The following is a 22,069-nucleotide window of genomic DNA, read 5'->3' as shown; positions in this document are numbered from 1 at the left end:
CCACCCAAAGGACATCCAGCCAACTTGACACAAATGTGGGAAGGGGGGGTGCAACTCAATATTAGGAGTGTTAGGTATACTCAATGTATATATTTTTCTAATTAATGATCTCCACCTCWCATAAGGCTACTAAATATTGAACAATTTAAACAATTGCCCTCCCTCCCCAAAACACGTGTAAATATTGGACTATAAATTGTGCCTTCCTRTATTATACTTATGCTAAAATGTTTCTTCTATTCTACTTAGCCATTTCCTTTATGGTCGTATTCTTATCTTGTATTATTGTTCTTGCATTGTCGAAAAGGAACCTGCAAGTAAGACGAGGCATGGCTACGGAACCAGTAAGAGTTCAAACCAAAGGACGAGGTAAGCGTTCTCTATTTACCTTTTGTTTTGCTAGCTAAGAACATAGCTAGCAAGCAAGCGGTGGAGGGAACGCTAGGTGGGAGAGATGGAGGAGAGACTACTGGTGATGAAAAAATATAATTATTTATTGGCTATATTTAATTTCAATGTCYGTTATTTGCAGTCAATTTCTTTTTAAATAATGTTTTGTTTTTATGCAACGTGCTAACGTTAGCTAGCTGTAGAGCTAGCTACTGTACTGGTAGKGTCGTCACGTTAGCCTCCTGTGGCTAAACTAGCGGGATTGAATGATACACTGAAACGCCAGAGATAGTCTGGCTTTGCTGTCTTTTAAAATATTTTTTTCCCTATGGTCCTAATCAAATTCTCACACATACAAAACGCAGTTAGTAACTGGCTAGAACACAGCTAGTTGGCTAAARAGRAAASCAACGGTACCGTTATTTGGTTAGCTAACGTTAGCTTGCTAACTGGGCCTGGAATGGAGCCAGGTGATTTGCGTGTGAGCCCAGCCGGCTCAGGAGACCCCGAAGTGGGCGAATGGAGGGAAGAGACCCCTGGTGGGGATGCTGAGGTGAAGGGTGGGGAACCAAATGACAAGGAAATGAATGGAGATACAGCTGAATCGGTGCTCAAAGAGAAAGACACCTTCGAGGGAGAAGAGTGTAAAGAGAAGAACGAAGGTGAACTGCACAGCCCATAYGAAGAGGAATTGGATCCCAGAATTCAGGTGGGGAAAAGTTGACTGAACCCTTATAATATATTTTGATCTGAATGGGATTTCCTGGTCTATGCTACATAGCTAAAGGTTTACCGAATGAGTTGCATGCATGAGTAGATTCACTGCAGTTTGTGGTATTGGATGGTCTCTTAGCCTACTGTTGATAATTCAACAGGGAAGGGATGTTTTGCTCAGTCCATGAGGGCTAATTCAGGAGGATGAAATCAATGTTTGTGCACATGCCACTCTTTCTGATATCATGATGGGATTAATCTATGTTAATCCAGGTTGAAATCTACAGGGTTTATCCACCAAATGTAACAGTGGTTCCAAGAGAGCTAATATTAACTGAKTGTGTTGTTACAAACCAACTAATCAAAGTATCTGCTTCCTCCTGTGCTCCCTCATATATTTTCTGTTTCCAGGAGGAGTTGGAACACCTCAACGAGGCCAGTGTAGAAATCAACCAACTAGAACTGCACTTGGATGTAAGTGGATATCATCACCTCTCCCATGATAAATCTGGCCCCATACATCACCCCTTTCGGTACTAATCAGGTTTTTCCAAAGAATCAATCATCAGTTCATTTTCAATTCCCATAACATGCTGTAAACCCATTGTTAATCTGGAAAATATGCTTTAAATGAGCAGAAATGCCCATTACAATGAAATCTGATAAGGAATTCCTTTTGTGTATGTGTAGGATGCCAGATCGGGTTACAGGAAGATCCTCACAGACTCAGCCAGAAAACTGAACGCCCACAGCTCCCAGCTTGGTACCTGCATCGAGAAGGCCAGGCCCTACTATGAGGCTCGTCGRCTTGCCAAGGAGGTACTGTTGTACATGCACTGTGTGGGATTTTGTTGCATTTGCAACAATACATTTCAAGAGTTCTTTATCACTGAATCAAAATATGGGACACGATGCAGTATTTGCCATTCACCTGCTTGTCCYACTTTTCTCAAAACTCAACAACAGTTTAATCGTTTGTCCCACGTGATTGGTTGCTGTGCAACTGCATGCCCTGTTTTCTCAGTATCTGATTGGCTGTCCCTCTCACAGGCTCAGCAGGAGACCCAGAAGGCAGCGCTGAGCTATGAGCGGGCCGTTTCCATGCACACGGCTGCCAGGGAGATGGTGTACGTGGCAGAGCAGGGCCTCATGGCCGACGGCAGGAACACCCTGGACCCCACCTGGCAGGAGATGCTCAACCATGCTACCTCCAAGGTAACAGRGGAAACCCCAGATACTGCTATAACTGCATCAGCACAAAATAAAATGCTAAATGTGTTCATCAGTTAGTATGTGAGCGAGCTGATRTGGTATTCATTTAATCAGTATTTCCCTTACAATCCCCACCCCACCGCCAAGTAGCTACAGTTGAAGTCGGAAGTTTATATACACTTAGGTTGGAGTCATTAAAACTCGTTTTTCAACCACTCCACAAATTTCTTGTTAACCAACTATAGTTTTGGCAAGTCGGTTAGAACATCTACTTTGTGCATGACACAAGTCATTTTTCCAACAATTGTTTACAGACAGATTATTTCACTTATARTTCACTGTATCACAATTCCAGTGGGTCAGAAGTTTACATACACTRAGTTGACTGTGCCTTTAAACAGCTTGGAAAATTCCAGAAAATTATGTCATGGCTTTAGAAGYTTCTGATAGGCTAATTGACATMATTTGAGTCAATTGGAGGTGTACCTGTRRATGTATTTCAAGGCCTACCTTCAAACTCAGTGCCTCTTTGCTTGACATCATGGGAAAATCAAAAGAAATCAGCCAATCCTCAGAAAAAAAATGGTAGACGTCCACAAGTCTGGTTCATCYTTGGGAGCAATTTCCAAACGCCTGAAGGTACCACGTTCATCTGTACAAACAATAGTACGCAAGTATAAACATGGGACCACGCAGCCGTCATAGTGCTCAGGAAAGAGACGCATTCTGTCTCCTAGAGATGAACGTACTTTGGTGCGAAAAGTGCAAATCAATCCCAAAACATCAGCAAAGGACCTTGTGAAGATGCTGGAGGAAACGGGTACAAAAGTATCTATATCCACAGTAAAACGAGTCCTATATCGACATAACCTGAAAGGCTGCTCAGCAAGGAAGAAGCCATTGCTCCAWAACCACCATTAAAAAGCCAGACTACGGTTTGCAACTGCACATGGAGACAAAGATTGTGCTTTTTGGAGAAAAGTCCTCTGGTCTGATGAAACAAAAATAGAACTGTTTGGCCATAATGACCATCGTTATGTTTGGAGGAAAAAGGGGTAAGCTTGCAAGCACGGAGGTGGCAGCATCATATTGTGGGGGTGCTTTGCAGCAGCAGGGACTGGTGCACTTCACAAAATAGATGGCATCATGAGGAATAAAATGTTGTGGATATATTGAAGCAACATSTTAAGACATCAGTCAGGAAGTTAAAGCTTGGTCGAAAATGGGTCTTCCAAATGGACAATGACCCCAAGCATACTTCCAAAGTTGTAGCAAAATGGCTTAAGGACAACAAAGTCAAGGTATTGGAGTGGCCATCACAAAACCCTGACCTCAATCCTACAGAAAGTTTGTGGGGAGAACTGAAAAAGCGTGTGCGAGAAAGGAGGTCTACAAACCTGACTCAGTTACACCAGCTCTGTCAGGAGGAATGGGACAAAATTCACCCAACTTATTGTGCGAAGCTTGTGGAAGGCTACCCAAAACGTTTGACCCAAGTTAAACAATTTAAAGGCAATGCTACCAAATACAAATTGAGTGTATGTAAACTTCTGACCCACTGGGAATGTGATGAAAGAAATAAAAGCTGAAATAAATCACTATTATTCTGACATTTCACATTCTTAAAATAAAGTGGTAATAACTGATCTAAGACAGGGACTTTTTACTAGAATTAAATGTCAGGAATTGTGAAAAACTGAGTATAAATGTATTTGGCTAAGGTATATGTAAACTTCCGACTTCAASTGTATGTTCCCCCATGACTAAAACTGGTTTAAAATGAGTTTGGCAGGATATTGGTAAACTATGCTACTTCCAWGGCAACATGGGGAAACCCCAGCTACCAGTGTAAGCAGTATTCCAGTTTGTGTTGCATTCTGTCATCGTATTGTTGTATCATTGCATCAAACGTGATCCATGTGTAGGCTATTTGAGGTGGCTGATATGGTATACATTGAATCAGTATTTTCCTTACCATTCCCCACCCCCCGGGTAGCTATTTTCTCCTATGCCTAAACTCTGTTTTAATTGGATTGGTTTATATTAGTTAAGCAGTTTGTTTTGTTAGGTTGGTTGGGGGTTAGGATACTGATTGGGGTGTTTTCCCGTCTTAACATTTTGTGTGGTTGTGTGCTCAAGGTGAACGAGGCAGAGGAGGAGCGCCTACGCAGCGAACGGGAGCACATGCGTGTCACCCACTCTTGTCAGACGGCAGAGGCTCGAGTCCAGACACTGCAAAAATCTCTCAAGAGGGCCATCGTTAAGTCCAAGCCTTACTTTGAGCTCAAGGCCCAGTTCAACTACATACTTGAGGTACATAGATATATAATATACAGTGCAGTCGGGAAAGTATTCAGACCCCTTGACTTTTTCCACATTTTGTTACGTTACAGCCTTATTATAACATTTATTAAATTCATTAATTATACGCACAATACCCCATAATGACAAAGTGAAAACAGGTTTTTAGACAGTTTTGTGCATTTGATAAAAAACAGAGCTAGGCACACACTTGTCTATATAATGTCCAACAGTTGACAGTGCATGTCTGAGCAAAAACCAAGCCATGAGGTCAAAGGAATTGTCCGTAGAGCTCCGAGACAGGATTGTGTCGAGGTACAGGTCTGGGGAAGAGTACCAAAAAAGGTCTGCAGCATTGAAGGTCCCCAATAACACAGTGGCCTCCATCATTCTTAAATGGAAGTAGTTTGGAACCACCAAGACTCTTCCTAGAGCTGGCCGCCCGGCCAAACTGAGCAATCGGGGGAGAAGGGCCTTGGTCAGGGAAGTGACCAAGAACCTGATGGTCACTGACATTGCTCCAGAGTTCCTCTGTAGAGATGGGAGAACCTTCCATAAGTACAACCATCTCTGCAGCACTCCACCAATTAGGCCTTTATGGTAGAGTGGCCAGACGAAAGCCACTCCTCAGTAAAAGGCACATGACAGCCCTCTTGGAGTTTGCCAAAAGGCACCTAAAGGACTCTCATTCTAAGATTTTCTGGTCTGATGAAACCAAGATTGAACTCTTTGGCCTAAATGCCAAGCGTTACGTCTGGAGGAAACCTGGCACTATCTCTACGGTGAAGCATGGGGGTGGCAGCAGCATGCTGTGAGGATGTTTTTCAGGTGCAGGGACTGGTAGACTAGTTAGGGTCGAGAGAAAGATGAATGGAGCAAAGTACAGAGAGATCCTTGATGAAAACCTGCTCCAGAGCGCTCAGGACCTCAGACTGTGGCGAAGGTTCACCTTCCAACAGGACAATGACCCTAAGCGCAGGAGTGGCTTCGGTACAAGTCTCTGAATGTCCTTGAGTGGCTCAGCCAGAGCCCGGACTTGAACCCGATCGAACATCTCTGTAGTGACCTGAAAATAGCTGTGCAGTGACGCTTTATTGGTAATACATTTGCAGAAATTTCTAAACCTGTTTTTGCTTTGTCATTATGGGGTATAGTGTGTAGATTGATGAGGGGAAAAACTATTTTATCCATTTTAGAATAAGGCTGTAACAAAATAAAAAGTCAAGGGGTCCGAATACTTTCCGAATGCACTGTTTTTCATATATAACAGTGGAGGCTGCTGAGGGGAGGAAGGCTCATAATAATGTCTGGAACGGGGAAATGGAATGGCATCAAACACATGGAAACCATGAGTTTGGTGTATTTGATACCGTTCTACTTATTCCACTCCAGCCACTACCACTAGCCCATCCTCCCCAATCAAGGTGCCACCAACCACCTGTGATATATAATATATGTTGCAATTAATATATATGTAATTTCAAGCTGTTATTGTAAGAAAAGCATGGAAATGGTTGATACAGAGCTGTCATGTCCGTCCATGATCGCTCCTGTTGGTTATTGTTCCCTCTTTGGCCTCAAACCAAGGAGGAAGTAATGTTGTATGTTGCTCTCTTTTCTCTCCATCATATTGGGTTTTCTGTTACTTCAGGAGCACAAAACCAAAGTGATGCAGCTGGAGGAGCATGTGACCAAAGTGAAAAACCGCTACTCTGTCGCCCTGCACAAACTGGAGCAAATCAGCGAGGCCATTCACGCTCAGCGGGGACAGGACCAAACGGAAGGTGGACAAACCATGGTCTGTGGTGGGCGGAGTCCCCCTATTGGGGCGGAGTCAGACAGTGTGGTGTGTGGTGCCGAGGGCGGGGCATGTGGAGGAGGGGCAATAGAGACTGACAGGGTGGACAGAAGCGGAGTGGCGGATAAGAAAATTGGGCTGGTGGAGAAATACAGGGAGAACGAGARCGGGCGAGAGAGGCCCGAGACACATGGAGAGAGAGCAGGGTCAGATTCCCTCTCCGTCTTCAGTCTGCAGACCATCGCTTCCGACCTGGAGAAATGCGATTCCATCGAACACCTCGGGGAATTTAGCGATGTGGGCAGTCTGCCTGGGGAGGATGGAGAGAATGAGAGGGAGGAGAGAGGGGGAGGGAGGGAAAGAGAAAGAAAGGAAGGACAAATGCAGCGCCAACAGCAGTTCCTGAAGCAACATCACAGGAGCTTCAGCTTGTGAGAGCTGTCCTTATAGTTTATCAATTGAAAAGAAAATAAGTGTCCGGTCTAGCTAGCTCATTATCCTGGCAAAGACCAAAATATAAAATAAGAGAAATCAGATCTGCTGTATCTAAAGTAACACATTTAAACGGGTGTATGATACTCCGTAGTAACGAAGCACAGGTACGCTGACAAGTAAGACCTGACATTATAAGGAGCCTGACAGGTTTTGCATCATATTACAACACTACTGAAACTCCTAGACCATACATGCCTCTGAGATTAGCTGCTTTACTTCCCTTACTCTGGCAATAAGGAAACGTTAGACAGGTATGTCTTAGTGCATGAAGGAACAATCCAAGTAAGAGACTACAATAAACATGACAAACGGGGTCCCTATTCAATCTAAATGACGGTAACTGAATTTCTGGTGTAAGTTAAAAACAATGTTCTTGTGCAACAAAAAAGTACGTGTGAATTCATATGCACGTCAAATATAGATATTTTTTTTTTGTTTCACACTGTAAATATTGTTTATTTTAGTACATAAATTCAAACGCGTATTGCAAAAAGTGCTAGAAGAATTTGTTAAAAAAAWATATATATATGTTTTTTAACATGTTCTGGAAACCTGGTTTCAGGGTTCGAATCAAAAGGACCCCAAAACACATTAAAGAGGGTTACAAACTCCATTCTGACAACTTGCTTGATGACAGAAAGCACTCCGAACTATTTATTTGGACTTTTATTACATGTGTACTAGTATTCAGGGCTAACTAAAAAATGTTATAAATTGTTCATAAAAGATCACACTGACATAATATTATATTTTACTATTTTAAGCCCATAATTTTAAGATCCTATTGTTTAGTATTTTTTAAATATAATAATTTCCCAATATATTGTTTCTTTAGAGCCACCTGGGTCGTAAACTGAAATGTGCCTTGCCCTTGACACAGTACGACGCAAACATAGACAGCACAGCACTGGCTGCAACAGCATACTGTTCAAATCTGTGTATACAGTATTAAACTGTGGTCAACAGTTGAGAAATACTCCCATGAAGGACATGCTTTTGACCATATGATTAATTTGAATAATCTATGACACTGTCATCCTGACACTGTTTTGTCTAGACTTGTTCTATTTTTTATTTTTATTAATTTGAATATGTTGTCAGTGTACTGCTTTGGCAAAGTGGATGGTACAAGAAATGTATTCAATAGATTAAATGTAAGTTTGTGTATAATTACAACATTTATAGAGAAAATAATGAAATGTACAGATTTATTTGAAGGTCTTTGTATAGTTATTTTAAAGGGATTTTATTTAATGCTGGTTATCTGCTGTATTCCTGATTTGACCTCCGTCTGTCCCGCTCTTTACATACTTCCAATATATCCATCTCTTCCCCTCATGCTCTCAACCATAGAAATAGAATGACTAGCAATTGTATTTTTATGCTTTCAACCCTTCAATCATTGTCCGTTTGTCTTCCTCTCTATTTATTCATAAAGTGGTGCAGTAGTGTGATGTCACCCAGCTATATAGTACAGTTCACTGTTGTTATTTACATGTATGCAATATCGAACAGTTAAACAATAAAATAAGAGGAATCTTGATTTATTTTGTTGCCATTTTTAGACCCAATATATTGTATTTCGCAATATGTCTTCTACTTCATACTGTACTTCAACACTATCTAAGGATGAGGATGTGATACTACATTTCAGATTTAGAAGAGGAGGAGAATGTGGGGTTTGCAGAAAAAGAGAGAGTTGTGAGGAGACAGGAAAAGAGATGAGTTATCTTTTATCCCCCTGCTTCAATTATTCAACGGGGATATAAATATGAAGGAGTCGGGTGCTCTCAGAATAGATGTCAGAGAGGAGGGTGAGGGAGATGGGTACCAAAGCCTGTATTATAAGAACATCTCTGGTTTTACTAAAGCTGAAAATAGAGGTCAACGTTGTAACAACGACTTATTCCTGCTTTATTGACATAGGATCTGAAGGCTTTACAAAGGCTTAATACTGGCTTAAATTGCATATATTGGGAATCTTCCATGTTGCTTATTGCCTATAAATACTTACCGATTAGGATAACTCCATAACGCTTATCATAAAATTAAAAATCTCTTAGATTTGACATGATCACGATTTGCTGGCGTGGGCCAATACCTCAACATGCATCTTGGAAAAGGAGATGTATGCGTGAGAAAATGAATTTTACGCACGGTAGGCCTACCTACCTACGTACGTCTCTCCATCATGACGTCGTGAATTAGCTGGATTGTATTGAGAGAGAAAAAAAGGAGAGAGTGTGAGGATTCGGTGTTTCGTCGTACATGGGGAAGCGATTGTATATAGTGCGGGTATATAGTGCGAAATTGAAGTAGATGGCAATAGACTGATTAATACGGTTGTKTTTGACATTCAATGTATAGCCTATGCATGGGGACCGGATTGCACATTTATAGCCATAAAAACATAGCCATACAATACGTTGCAAAGAAGCACATTTTACCAAATAACTCGACATTTGGGTGTTCCCAAACGAGTCGCAACCGACGGACATACGGGCATCTTTATTGGGCGCGTTGAAAGTATTTGTAAGTACACATGATTACATGCTACAATCTCTTACTCAGTATGCAACCTAAACAATCGTGCATAATTCTAATGAATCAAGCTTGCATATATTTGACTGTATTATATTTGTATTCAGATGACAGGTCTACTCTAGCCTTTGTAATTTGTATTCTCGTAAATGACAGGTTTCGCCAAGCAGGAACGACTTTACATTGTTTTTTTAATTATATCGTAGCATAATATAACACACAGTCCTACCTATTAATGACGTGAGTTTATCTTTAGATATATTTTGCACATTTTCAGTTAATGTTTTTAGGCGATGGGAATGAATGGCATGCTAAAATTGACATGAAATCTGAACTTCTCAAATCTGAATTCTGCAAACGGATATAGGGCTGGCCATCTTCGATAGGCCGTCAAGGATTCCCGGCCGTGTCAACACGGACCAGCAACTACCAGTAGCCTACTGATGGTAGCACCCTAAGAGCGACCCTCATTTAAAGCGTTTGTAGGCGATATCAGTCCAGTGAACGTGTCTCGATGTTTAAATCCACCTGCGCACCATTGTAAACATATGGCWATTTTTTCATCGCTTTAGCATTTTTCTAATAGCATATCAAATGTGGCTTGCTTATTAATAATAAATAAACTACATCTCTTGGATGAAATGTTGTGTTTCGCCGTTCTGGTCTCTGGCTTAGATACGTATCTGTGATGCCGTGGGTGCTGTCCATGGTCCTGAAATATCTGTTTTTCTATGCTCGTTCCAGTTGGAATCTTTTGTTCAGATACATCCGCTGTCCATGGTGCTGCAATTCATTTTGCTGCACCTAAAGCTACGGCACAGCTTGTTGATTTAATATAGGCCACTGACATTACCATAATATTTATGAAGCTGGCTAGCTTGATATATTTTAAGCTGTCTGATCCATACGACGCTCACACAGTTTGCTTTTATGTATCTCAGTATGTGAGGAGTGTCTCCCACTGTGTTGTCCCTCTCTCGCTCTCTCTCTCTCTCTCTCTGTGTCTCTGTCTCACACATACTTTTCGTTGCATTTCCCACCTTTTCTCTCTTTCTCTTTCTCTCCGTGTCTGTCTCCTCCTGCATGCTCTTGTTAGTGCTCTATAAATTCACCATAATGCTAATGAAGTATCCAACAGATTCTGTCTGTCTTCCTCCACTACCCTTCCCTTCCTTCCCACCATCTGTCTCACTGTGGAGCTTTGTTCCTCTCTCTATCTCTCCCTCTTTCTCTCCTCTCTCTCTCTCTCTCTCTCTCTCTCCATCTCTGTGTATGACAACATGATGAAGTTGCATTCATTATTCAGCACTTCAAACGAGTGGCTATATTTAGGTGTATTTATACTTTAGTACACACTCGTATGGCTGCTGTGTCGGCTGTGTTAGCACTGAAAGCACACTGTTGGAATGAGTGAGCGGTCTTGACCTACCCCACTCCATTATGCAAAGGGTTATGGCAGAGTGAGTTCTGCTCTCATACTGTCTCACTATAGCGCATGGAGCCAGTACATATTAGTAACAACTAACACACTGGTCTTTAGTGGCAGGTGTACTACTCACTGAACTGCTGTAGGTGAGGTTTTTGTTMCTAGATGAATAGTGTACATATGAAGGTTGGTGTATGTTGTTGTTTGGTCACTGGTTTAGATGATCATCTGGGTTGTCCTTGTCAATGGTTATGAATTACACTACCGGTCAAAAGTTTTAGAACACCTACTCATTCAAGGGTTTTCTTTAATTTTACTATTTTCTACATTGTAGAATAATAGTGAAGACATCAAAACTATGAAAAGAACACATATGGAATCATGTAGTAACCAAAGAAGTTTTCAACAAATCAAAATATATTTTATATTTGAGATTCTTCAAAGTAGCCACCATTTGCCTTGATGACAGATTTACACACTCTTGGCATTCTCTCAACCAGCTTCATGAGGTAGTCACCTGGAATGCATTTCAATTAACAGGTGTGCCTTCTTAAATGTTAATTTGTGGAATTTCTTTCCTTCTTAATGCGTTTGAGGGAACCAGTTGTGTTGTGACAAGGTAGGGGGGGTATACAGAAGATAGCCCTATTTGGTAAAAGACCAAGTCCATATTATGGCAAGAACAGCTCAAATAAGCAAAGAGAAACGACAGTCCATCATAACTGGACACATCTCAACATCAACTGTTCAGAGGAGACTGTGTGAATCAGGCCTTCATGGTTGAATTGCTGCAAAGAAACCACTACTAAAGGACACCAATAAGAAGAAGAGACTTGCTTGGGCCAAGAAATACGAGCAATGGACATTAGACTGGTGGAAATTTGTCCTTTGGTCTGGAGTCCAAATTGGAGATTTTTGGTTCCAATCACCATATCTTTGTGAGACACGGTGTGGGTGAACGGATGATCTCCGCATGTGTATTTCCCCCCGTAGAGCATGGGGGAGGAGGTGTTATGGTGTCGGGGTGCTTTGCTGGTGACACTGTCTGTGATTTGTTTAGAATTCAAAGCACACTTAACCAGCATGGCTACCACAGCATTCTGCAGCAATACGCCATCCCATCTGGTTTGGGCTTAGTCGGACTATCATTTATTTTTCAACAGGACAATGACCCAACACACCTCCAGCCTGTGTAAGGCCTATTTTACCAAGAAGGAGAGGGATGGAGTGCTGCATCAGATGACCTGGCCACTACAATCCCCTGACGTCAACCAAATTGAGATGGTTTGGGATGAGTCGGACCGTAGAATGAAGGAAAAGCAGCCAACAAGCATACAGTGGGGAGAACAAGTATTTGATACACTGCYGATTTTGCAGGTTTTCCTACTTACAAAGCATGTAGAGGTCTGTAATTTTTTATCATAGGTACACTTCAACTGTGAGAGACGAAATCTAAAACAAAAATCCAGAAAATCACATTGTATGATTTTTAAGTAATTCATTTGCATTTTATTGCATGACAGAAGTATTTGATCACCTACCAACCAGTAAGAATTCCCGGCTACCTCATAGACCTGTTAGTTTTTCTTAAGAAGCCCTCCTGTTCTCCACTCATTACCTGTATTAACTGCACCTGTTTGAACTTGTACCTGTATAAAAGACACCTGTCCACACACTCAATCAAACAGACTCCAACCTCTCCACAATGACCAAGACCAGAGAGCTGTGTAAGACATCAGGGATAAAATTGTAGACCTGCACAAGGCTGGATGGGCTACAGGACAATAGGCAAGCAGCTTGGTGAGAAGCAACAACTGTTGGCGCAATTATTAGAAAATGGAAGAAGTTCAAGATGACGGTCAATCACCCTCGGTCTGGGGCTCCATGCAAGATCTTACCTCGTGGGGCATCAATGATCGAGGAAGGTGAGGGATCAGCCCAGAACTACATGGCAGGACTTGGTCAATGACCTGAAGAGAGCTGGGACCACAGTCTCAAAGAAAACCATTAGTAACACACTACGCCGTCATGGATTAAAATCCTGCAGCGCACGCAAGGTCCCCCTGCTCAAGCAGCGCAGGTCCAGGCCCATCTGAAGTTTGCCAATGACCTTCTGGATGATCCAGAGGATGAATGGGAGAAGGTCATGTGGTCTGATGAGACAAAAATAGAGCTTTTTGGTCTAAACTCCACTCGCCGTGTTTGGAGGAAGAAGAAGGATGAGTACAACCCAAGAACACCATCCCAACCGTGAAGCATGGAGGTGGAAACATCATCTTTGGGGATGCTTTTCGGCAAAGGGGACAGACGACTGCACCGTATTGAGGGAGGATGGATGGGGCCATGTGTCGCGAGATCTTGGCCAACAACCTCCTTCCCTCAGTAAGAGCTTTGAAGATGGGTCGTGGCTGGGTCTTCCAGCATGACAACGACCCGAAACACACCCAGGGCAACTAAGGAGTGCTCCGTAAGAAGCATCTCAAGGTCCTGGAGTGGCCTAGCCAGTCTCCAGACCTGAACCCAATAGAAAATCTTTGAGGGAGCTGAAAGTTGGATTGCCCAGCGACAGCCCGAAACCTGAAGGATCTGGAGAAGGTCTGTATGGAGGAGTGGGCCAAAATCTCTGCTGCAGTGTGTGCAAACCTGGTCAAGAACTACAGGAAACGTATGATCTCTGTAATTGCAAACAAAGGTTTCTGTACCAAATATTAAGTACTGCTTTTCTGATGTTTCAAGTACTTATGTCATGCAATAAAATGCAAATTAATTACTTAAAAATCATACAATGTGATTTTCTGGATTTTTGTTTTAGATTCCGTCTCTCACTGTTGAAGTGTACCTATGATAAAAATTACAGACCTCTACATGCTTTGTAAGTAGGAAAACCTGCAAAATCGGCAGTGTATCAAATACTTGTTCTCCCCACTGTATGTGGGAATTCTTTCAAGACTGTTGGAAAAGAATTCCAGGTGAAGCTGGTTGAGAGTGTGCAAAGCTGTCATTAATCAAATATATTTATAAAGCCCTTTTTACATGTGAAGGCAAAGGGTGGCTATTTGAAGAATCTCAAATGTAAAATATATTTTGATTTGTTCAACACTTTTTGGGTTACTACATGATTCCATATGTGTTATTTCATAGTTTTGATGTCTTCACTACTATTCTACAATGCAGAAAATAGTAAAAATAAAGAAAACCCCCTGAATGAGTAGGTGTTCTAAAATGTTTTACCTGTAGTGTATGTGTTTGATAAGACTGTCCAATTATGAATGTTGGTTCCTCCAATGAACTTGAGGTTTTTGTTACAATATAACGACTGTACTACTGTGTAAAGGCTGTTTATAACTACCTTCCCTCTCTGTCGCTTACTTTCATTATCTTCTTATTTAATCCTTTAGTCTCTCCCTCTCTTTCTTCCTCTCTCTCTCTCTCTCTCTCCCTCTCCCTCCCTCTCTCTCTCCATCTCTCTCTCTCTCTGCCTCTATCTTTTCCCCTCTCTCCCTCCCTCCCTCTCTTTCTTTCTTTCTTTCTTTCTTTCTTTCTTTCTTTCTTTCTTTCTCTCTCTCTCTTTCTCTCTCTCTCTCTCTCTCTCCCCAGATCCAGATCCAGAAATGGCACAGCTATTGTTTCTTATAATTCTGTATGCTCTGCCATCTCTTGTTGTGGCCATGCATAATTCAACAACTGGAGGTAATCATTGTGTTTATGTGTGTACATGTGCATGCAACTTGTGTTTGTGTAAGTGTGTTAGCAGTTAGAAAAACCGTGGAGATTGCAAAATGACCTAAATGGAGCCTCATCACAATGTTGTTGAATTTATGGAGGAAGGCGTTAGATGGAGTGATGATTATAATTGGAGTGTAACATATCTCATGACTGTAATGTAGACTACTGTAAGTGATTATTCTTCCAATCATCATGTCTTTCTCTCGTCTCCTGTTTAGGCTGTGCCATCATCCGTCCTCCCAGAGACGGAGGCATCCGCTACAGAGGCCTGACACAAGAACAGGTACAGTACTCTCAATACCATCACAGTACACTCTTAGAAGAAAAGGTGCTATCTAGAACCTTAAAGGGTTCTTCGGCTGTCTCTATAGGAGAACCCTTTGAAGAACCCTTTTTGGTTCCAGGTAAAACTCTTTTCACAGGGATTTCTACAAGGAACCCAAAAGAGTTATACCTGGAACCAAAAAGGGCTCTTCTGTGGGGGCAACCGAAGAACCCGTTTGGAACCCTTTTTTCTAAGAGTGTACTACCACTGTTATCACAGTACTATCACTACTATCACAGTACTATTACTCCTACCACAGTACTATCACTACTATCACAGTACTATCACTACTATCACAGTACTATCAGTACTACCTTTAATCATATCCAACCCTAGATAAAGTAGAAATAGCTCATATGTCAATTTTTGTCAATTCTGACGTAATCGGCCCTTTGGTTCTCTCTAGCATGGCCATATCTAGTGTCTACTATGTTGTTGTTGTCCTAATCATAGCAATGCATTGAAGCCTACAGGAAAAATGACTCATTAGTCAGGTGATGTACATATTTAAAGACATAGCTAAACATCAATCTACGTCATCTATTTCTGTGTGCAGATCCGCAATGTGCAGATCCTACCAGTGGACTACGAGATAGAGTACATCTGCAGGGGGAACAGGGTCATAGTGGGCCCTAAGGTCAGGAAGTGCCTTCCCAACGGCACATGGACCGACATCACACTGCACAGCAGATGTTGTAAGTACTCTCTACACTATTTACAGCCTACCTGTTTGACTTCATTGTCACTCTAAGGGTAAATTCCCTCTTCAATGCCTGTCAGAGTGAATTCCTGGATTGACTAGACTATATCACTGCTACTACTTAAACATATCTTTGATGTGTAATTGATTATTGTGTGCCACTCTGCTCTGTAACTTAGTGCTCATTTCATCAACAATAACTATGACAAAATATTTGTCAACAACCTATTTTTCCTGACGAAAACGAATGACGATAACGAGAAGCCATAAAAAAACAGAAAATGGTAACAAATTAATTTTCATTTCAGTTGATGAAAATGTAACGATATGAGAATTCCACATGAGACAAATGGACATTCAAATTGACATGAAGCTCCCTTTCATCTGTTCTTTCCAATCATAAATTCATAAATATGCATGCCTTTGCAGAATATGTAATGCAATCCTGTCTTTGGCAGAATGAACGTCTTTCAGTTGCATGGTCTGATTGAGCTGATCTGCCCAGCTCTCCCACACATGTCACTTCAGTCAGTCATTTAAAATAAAAAATGATGCATAGCCAGCAGGCCAGGACACTTCAATTGTAACTAACCTTAACGAGAAACAATCATGTTTAATCTCTCTTATTTCAATGTAGACTATTTTTGCTTTGATCACATCAGATTGGAAGCTCTATTTTCCCATGTGCACTGTTCTTCATCTGTGTTGATGCTCTCATGGTCAGCAAATGTGAGCGCAGTGTATTTCAGATGGGAAATATTAATGCTATTTGCTGAGTATTAGGAGTATTAGCCGACCGCCTGGCTCTCTTTCTGTCGAACCATCTGGTTTCCCGAACGCCTCAGAACGGGACTTGACAGGAAGCCTATGGCAGGAGCGGACGAAACAACCACTGGTTTTAATTGGCTGATCTCTCAGCCCATCACCATCTAGCGCAACCCTTAGAACCTCCCTCTAAGTGTGCTGCATCCGGGGGCAACAAAGAGAACTCGGTTAGCTCGTGCAATATGGATATTCCAGAGTCTGCTATATCTGAAGTGTATAAACAGCATTCAGTGACATCGTGTTACCGGACGGCTAGCAGAGTTACGCTGGCTAGCTATTAGCATGAACGGCGATATGTGATGCACCATAACAAAACTTTTCTGCCTCGATTTGGAGCCACTCCTCATAGTCGTGTGATTCGCTCAGAATTTGAATTGATTATCATGTCACTCAGTAAATCCCAAACGGTCCCCACTGTTACCAGGCTCTATGCGTCAGCAATTGGAGCCTGTAGACAAGGTTAGGAGTACAGTAATAATTCTGGCATTGTTGGAAAGCTCAGATTCTCCCCCTTTTAAAAGAATCGCTGTTATTTACCCCCATCCAATGGGAATGATTGGGAGAAAAGAGCTGTATAGATAAATTGTTTAACCTGTAGCCAAGGTGTAATATTCATATGTGTAAACATACTGAATTATAATTGGATGCATTTTACTGTCGTATCATACTGTGCTTTGATCGGTTAAGACCAACCAGATGGTTTGGTCATGTCAGTTGTAGATACGTGAACATGCCAGTTATAGCTAGCTAATAAAGAGCCACGTTAAGAAATATCCTGTAGTACTGCATTTTATTATTTTGTACAAAGTGTGCAAAACAAGACACTTCGTAGCTTATATGGTAAATCATGGCTGACATTTGGTTACAATCGGCCGCAATAGCAGTGTGCCAGCTATATTAGGGGATAGTAGGCCTAGTTGGACAAGTCTAGCTGAATGTGCACATGATGGAAGTAAGAGGTAAATACATTATATATACAAAAGTATGTGGACACCCCTTCAAATGAGGGGATTCGGCTATTTCAGCCACACCCGTTGCTGACAGGTGAATAAAATCGAGCACACAGCCATGTAATCTCCATAGAACATTGGCAGTAGAATGGCCTTACTGAAGAGCTCAGCAACATTCCAACATGGCACCGTCATAGGATGCCAACTTTTCAACAATTCAGTTCGTCATATTTCTGCCCTGCTAGAGATGCCCCGGTCAACTGTAAGTGCCGAGCAGCCGCACACAAGCCTAAGATCACCATGCGCAATGCCAAGCCTCGGCTGGAGTGGTGTAAAACTTGCTGCCATTGGACTTTGGAGCGGTGGAAATGCGTTCTCTGGAGTGATGAACCACACTTTACCATCTGGCAGTCCGACGGACTAATTTGGGTTTGGCGGATGCCAGGGGAACGCTACCAGTTCCAATGCATAGTGCCAACTTAAAGTTTGGTGGAGGAGGAATAATGGTCTAGGGCTGTTTTTCATGGTTCGGGCTAGGCCCCTTAGTTCCAGTGAAGGGAAATCTTAACGCTACAGCATATAATGACATTCTAGACGATTCTATGCTTCCAACCTTGTGGCAACAGTTTGGGGAAGGCCCTTTCCTGTTTCAGCATGACAATACCCTCTGCGCACAAAGCGAGGTCCATACAGAAATGGTTTGTCGAGACTGATGTGGAAGAACTTGATTGGCTTGCTCAGAGCCCTGATCGCAACCCCATCGAACAGCTTTGGGATGAATTGGAACGCCGACTGCAAGCCAGGCCTAATCGCTCAAATTCCGTGCCCGACCTCACTAATGCACCTGCGGCTGAATGGAAGCAAGTCCCCGCAGCAATGTTCCAACATCTAGTTGAAAGCCTTCCCAGAAACGTGGAGGCTGTTATAGCAGCAAAGGGGGGACCAACTCCATATTAATGCCCATGATTTTGGAATGAGATGTTCGACGAGCAGGTGTCCACATACTTTTGGCCACGTGGTGTATTCATTATTTAATTGGAAAGAAATGCACTAACTAAAATGAATGTGACTAAAACTAAACAAAAATTGTCCAGATTTTTTTGTCAACTGATAATAACTAAAACTAACAAAGAAGTAAATTACTAAAATGTGATTGAAATATTTTTGAAGACTAAAACGAAATAGAAAAAAGCTGCCAAAATGAACACTGTACCTTAGTAGCCTGGGTGCCAGAGTCTGTTTTCTGCTCTCCTGCCAACTCCTTATAGAATTGTCATGCCATATATGTTCCGTAAGGAGTTGGCAAGAGAGCAGAAACACACTGGCAGTTAGTACATGTCTTGTAAATATGACTGCTGTCATTCCCACTAACCTTCCTCCCACTACTCTGCCCATCTCTCTCCCAGTGCTGCTGTGCCCTCGTGTGTGGACGTCCCTGGAGAATGGGAGGGTGGCGCTGAAGCCCCCTGGGCCACCGGTGGAGGGCACCGTGCTGCACTACAGCTGCCATGCTGGCTTCATGCTGGAGGGCAGGAACATCACACACTGCACCAAGCTGGGCAAATGGGACTCACCCAAACCTGTCTGCCTCTGTAAGTGCGGAATGGAATCCCAATCTATTCCTGTTATTCATTTGTGATGTTGGTGTTGATATTAAATGCTTTGGTTTAGCTTCGAAAGGGAGAAACAACACATATACTCCATGGAAACATACATAGACAAACCAATATACGCTGAGTGTACAAAACATTAGGAACATCTTCCTAATATCTGTCTCTTATACACATCTAGATGTGTATAAGAGACAGGAATGGGAGGGTGGCCCTGAAGCCCCCTGGGCCACCGGTGGAGGGCACCGTGCTGCACTACAGCTGCCATGCTGGCTTCATGCTGGAGGGCAGGAACATCACACACTGCACCAAGCTGGGCAAATGGGACTCACCCAAACCTGTCTGCCTCTGTAAGTGCGGAATGGAATCCCAATCTATTCCTGTTATTCATTTGTGATGTTGGTGTTGATATTAAATGCTTTGGTTTAGCTTCGAAAGGGAGAAACAACACATATACTCCATGGAAACATACATAGACAAACCAATATACGCTGAGTGTACAAAACATTAGGAAYAWCTTCCTAATATTGAGTTGCAMMCCTTTTTCTSTCAGAACAGCCTCARTTTGTCGTGACATGGACTCTACAAGGTGTCGAAAGCGTTCCATATATAAGGGATCATAGCTTCCACCTGGATTCACCTGGTCAGTCTATGTCATGGAAAGAGCAGGTGCTCCTAATGTTTTGTACACTCAGTGTACATTGATATATTGTCAATATAGTTGTGTGTCCATGCATGTATTCTACAATGGTGTATATGCTTTGTTTTGTGTGCAAATCATAGGTGTGTCAGCTTCTTTGGATGAATGTTAATTGTATTTCCTTGACTCCTTGCATCCTCTCTCCTTGCCTCCATCTCAAAACACAACGGCGGAGAAGATCAGAGGTTCCTCACCTCATTTTGAGAAGGAGACAAGAACGGAGGATGCGAGAAATCCAGGAAATACAATTGACATTCACCCCCCTGTTCTGTGTACTTGTCTTAAACAGAGAGTTATAGTACTGCCACCTGGTGGACACAAGCCATATTTTATGAATAATTGTGAATGATTGTGTAATACCCTATGAAAGTGACATCAATTTTACATCTGTGTTCTCGTGTTGTAGGCTAAGAATGGGCTTCATATTTGTTCAAACGTATATGTACTTTGGTATGAATGTACTTCAACGTATTTGACGCCGAAGAAGAAGCACGAAGCCGAGAATTTACAACCATCTCATTTGAACTACACACATGAACTACATCTCCCACCGATCAGCTGTATATTTCTCTATTTCGAAAGCTTGCAGGTCTCCATTTATTTTAAATATTGTTTTCATTTTCAAAAAGTACTGGCTGGCAAAAAAAACCTGCGTAATATAAGATATAAAACATTAGACGGCCTGTAACTAACTGGTTCTTATCGTCCTTATCGCCAAGAGTATGCAAAGCTCTCATCAAGGCAAAGGGGGGCTACTTTGAAGAATCTCAAATATAAAATATATTTTGATTTGTTTAACACTTTTTTGGTTACAACATGATTCCATGTGTTATTTCATAGTTTTGATGTCTTCATTATTATTCTACATTGCAGAAAATAGAAAAAATGGAATGAGTCGGTGTGTCAACTTTTGACTGGTAGTGTATATATATTAAATGACTGCGTTTTCCTGAATTTTATGATATAATCTTGAAGCCCATTCAAGAGATTTTGGGACATGAGCTGCAAAACCTGGACCTGTACAAATCAGCTGGGCTAGACAATCTGGACCCTCTCTTTCTAAAATTATCCGCCGCCATTGTTGCAACCCCTATTACTAGTCTGTTCAACCTCTCTTTCGTATCGTCCGAGATTCCTAAAGATTGGAAAGGTGCCACGGTCATCCCCCTCTTCAAAGGGGGTGACATTCTAGACCCAAACTGTTACAGACCTATATACATCCTGCCCTGCCTTTCTAAAGTCTTCGAAAGCCAAGTTAACAAACAGATCACTGACCATTTCGAATCCCACCGTACCTTCTCTGCTGTGCAATCCGGTTTCCAAGCTGGTCACGGGTGCACCTCAGCCACGCTCAAGGTACTAAACGATATCATAACCGCCATCGATAAAAGACAGTACTGTGCAGCCGTCTTCATCGATCTGGCCAAGGCTTTCGACTCTGTCAATCACTGTATTCTTATCGGCAGACTTGGTTTCTCAAATGACTGCCTCGCCTGGTTCACCAACTACTTCTCAGATAGAGTTCAGTGTGTCAAATCGGAGGGCCTGTTGTCCGGACCTCTGGCAGTTTCTATGGGGGTACCACAGTGTTCAATTCTCGTGCCGACTCTTTTCTCTGTATATATCAATGATGTCGCTCGTGCTGCGGGTGATTCCTTGATCCACCTCTACGCAGACGACACCATTCTGTATACATCTGGCCCTTCTTTGGACACTGTGTTAACAGACCTCTAAACGAGCTTCAAAGCCATACAACACTCCTTCTGTGGCCTCCAACTGCTCTTAAACGCTAGTAAAACTAAATGCATGCTCTTCAACCAATCGCTGCCCGCACCCGCCCGCCCGACTAGCATCACTACTCTGGACAGTTCTGACTTAGAATATGTGGACAACTAACAATACCTAGGTGTCTGGCTAGACTGTAAACTCTCCTTCCAGACTCATATTAAGTATCTCCAATCCAAAATTAAATCTAGAATCGGATTCCTATTTCGCAACAAAGCCTCCTTCACTCACGCTGCCAAACATACCTTCGTAAAACTGACTATCCTACCGATCCTCGACTTCGGCGATATCATTTACAAAATAGCCTCCAACACTCTACTCAACAAACTGGATGCAGTCTATCACAGTGCCATCTGTTCTGTCACCAAAGCTCCATATACTACCCACCACTGCGACCTGTATGCTCTCGTCGGCTGGCCTTCGCTACATATTCGTTGCCAGACCCACTGGCTCCAGGTCATCTATAAGTCTTTGCTAGGTGAAGCTCCGCCTTATGTCAGCTCACTGGTCACCATAACAACACCCACCCGTAGCACACGCTCCAACAGGTATATCTCACTGGTCATCCCTA

General features: G+C 42.3%; 2 protein-coding genes across 2 annotated transcripts; both read left to right on the top strand.

The window, feature by feature from the left end:
- Positions 1 to 396: 396 nt before the first annotated feature.
- LOC111959040 (SH3 domain-binding protein 5-like) lies at positions 397 to 7,448 on the top strand. The gene is made up of 6 exons (XM_023980455.3): positions 397 to 1,099; positions 1,516 to 1,578; positions 1,795 to 1,923; positions 2,155 to 2,319; positions 4,456 to 4,629; positions 6,269 to 7,448. The coding sequence occupies exons 1-6, from the start codon at positions 851 to 853 to the stop codon at positions 6,848 to 6,850; spliced, it is 1,362 nt and encodes a 453-aa protein (XP_023836223.1). The 5' UTR covers positions 397 to 850; the 3' UTR covers positions 6,851 to 7,448.
- Positions 7,449 to 9,126: 1,678 nt separating this feature from the next.
- On the top strand, positions 9,127 to 19,131 carry LOC139023703 (gamma-aminobutyric acid type B receptor subunit 1-like). The gene is made up of 5 exons (XM_070437355.1): positions 9,127 to 9,442; positions 14,475 to 14,567; positions 14,822 to 14,886; positions 15,485 to 15,623; positions 18,810 to 19,131. Exons 2-5 carry the CDS (start codon positions 14,489 to 14,491, stop codon positions 19,040 to 19,042), a joined length of 516 nt encoding a protein of 171 aa, XP_070293456.1. The 5' UTR covers positions 9,127 to 9,442; positions 14,475 to 14,488; the 3' UTR covers positions 19,043 to 19,131.
- Positions 19,132 to 22,069: the final 2,938 nt, after the last annotated feature.

Source organism: Salvelinus sp. IW2-2015, linkage group LG35, assembly GCF_002910315.2.
Source record: "Salvelinus sp. IW2-2015 linkage group LG35, ASM291031v2, whole genome shotgun sequence".
In the NCBI taxonomy this organism is placed as follows: Eukaryota; Metazoa; Chordata; class Actinopteri; order Salmoniformes; family Salmonidae; genus Salvelinus; species Salvelinus sp. IW2-2015.
The sequence above is the reverse complement of the archived record's forward strand: the minus strand, read 5'-3'. Positions and strand labels throughout refer to the sequence as shown.

Coding starts and splice junctions, on each gene's coding strand:
- LOC139023703 (XM_070437355.1), top strand. CDS start 14,489: ATGGCACAGCTATTGTTTCTTATAATTCTGTATGCTCTGCCATCTCTT. Junction 14,568..14,821: donor GCATAATTCAACAACTGGAG/GTAATCATTGTG, acceptor TCTCCTGTTTAG/GCTGTGCCATCATCCGTCCT. Junction 15,624..18,809: donor CACACTGCACAGCAGATGTT/GTAAGTACTCTC, acceptor TCTCTCTCCCAG/TGCTGCTGTGCCCTCGTGTG.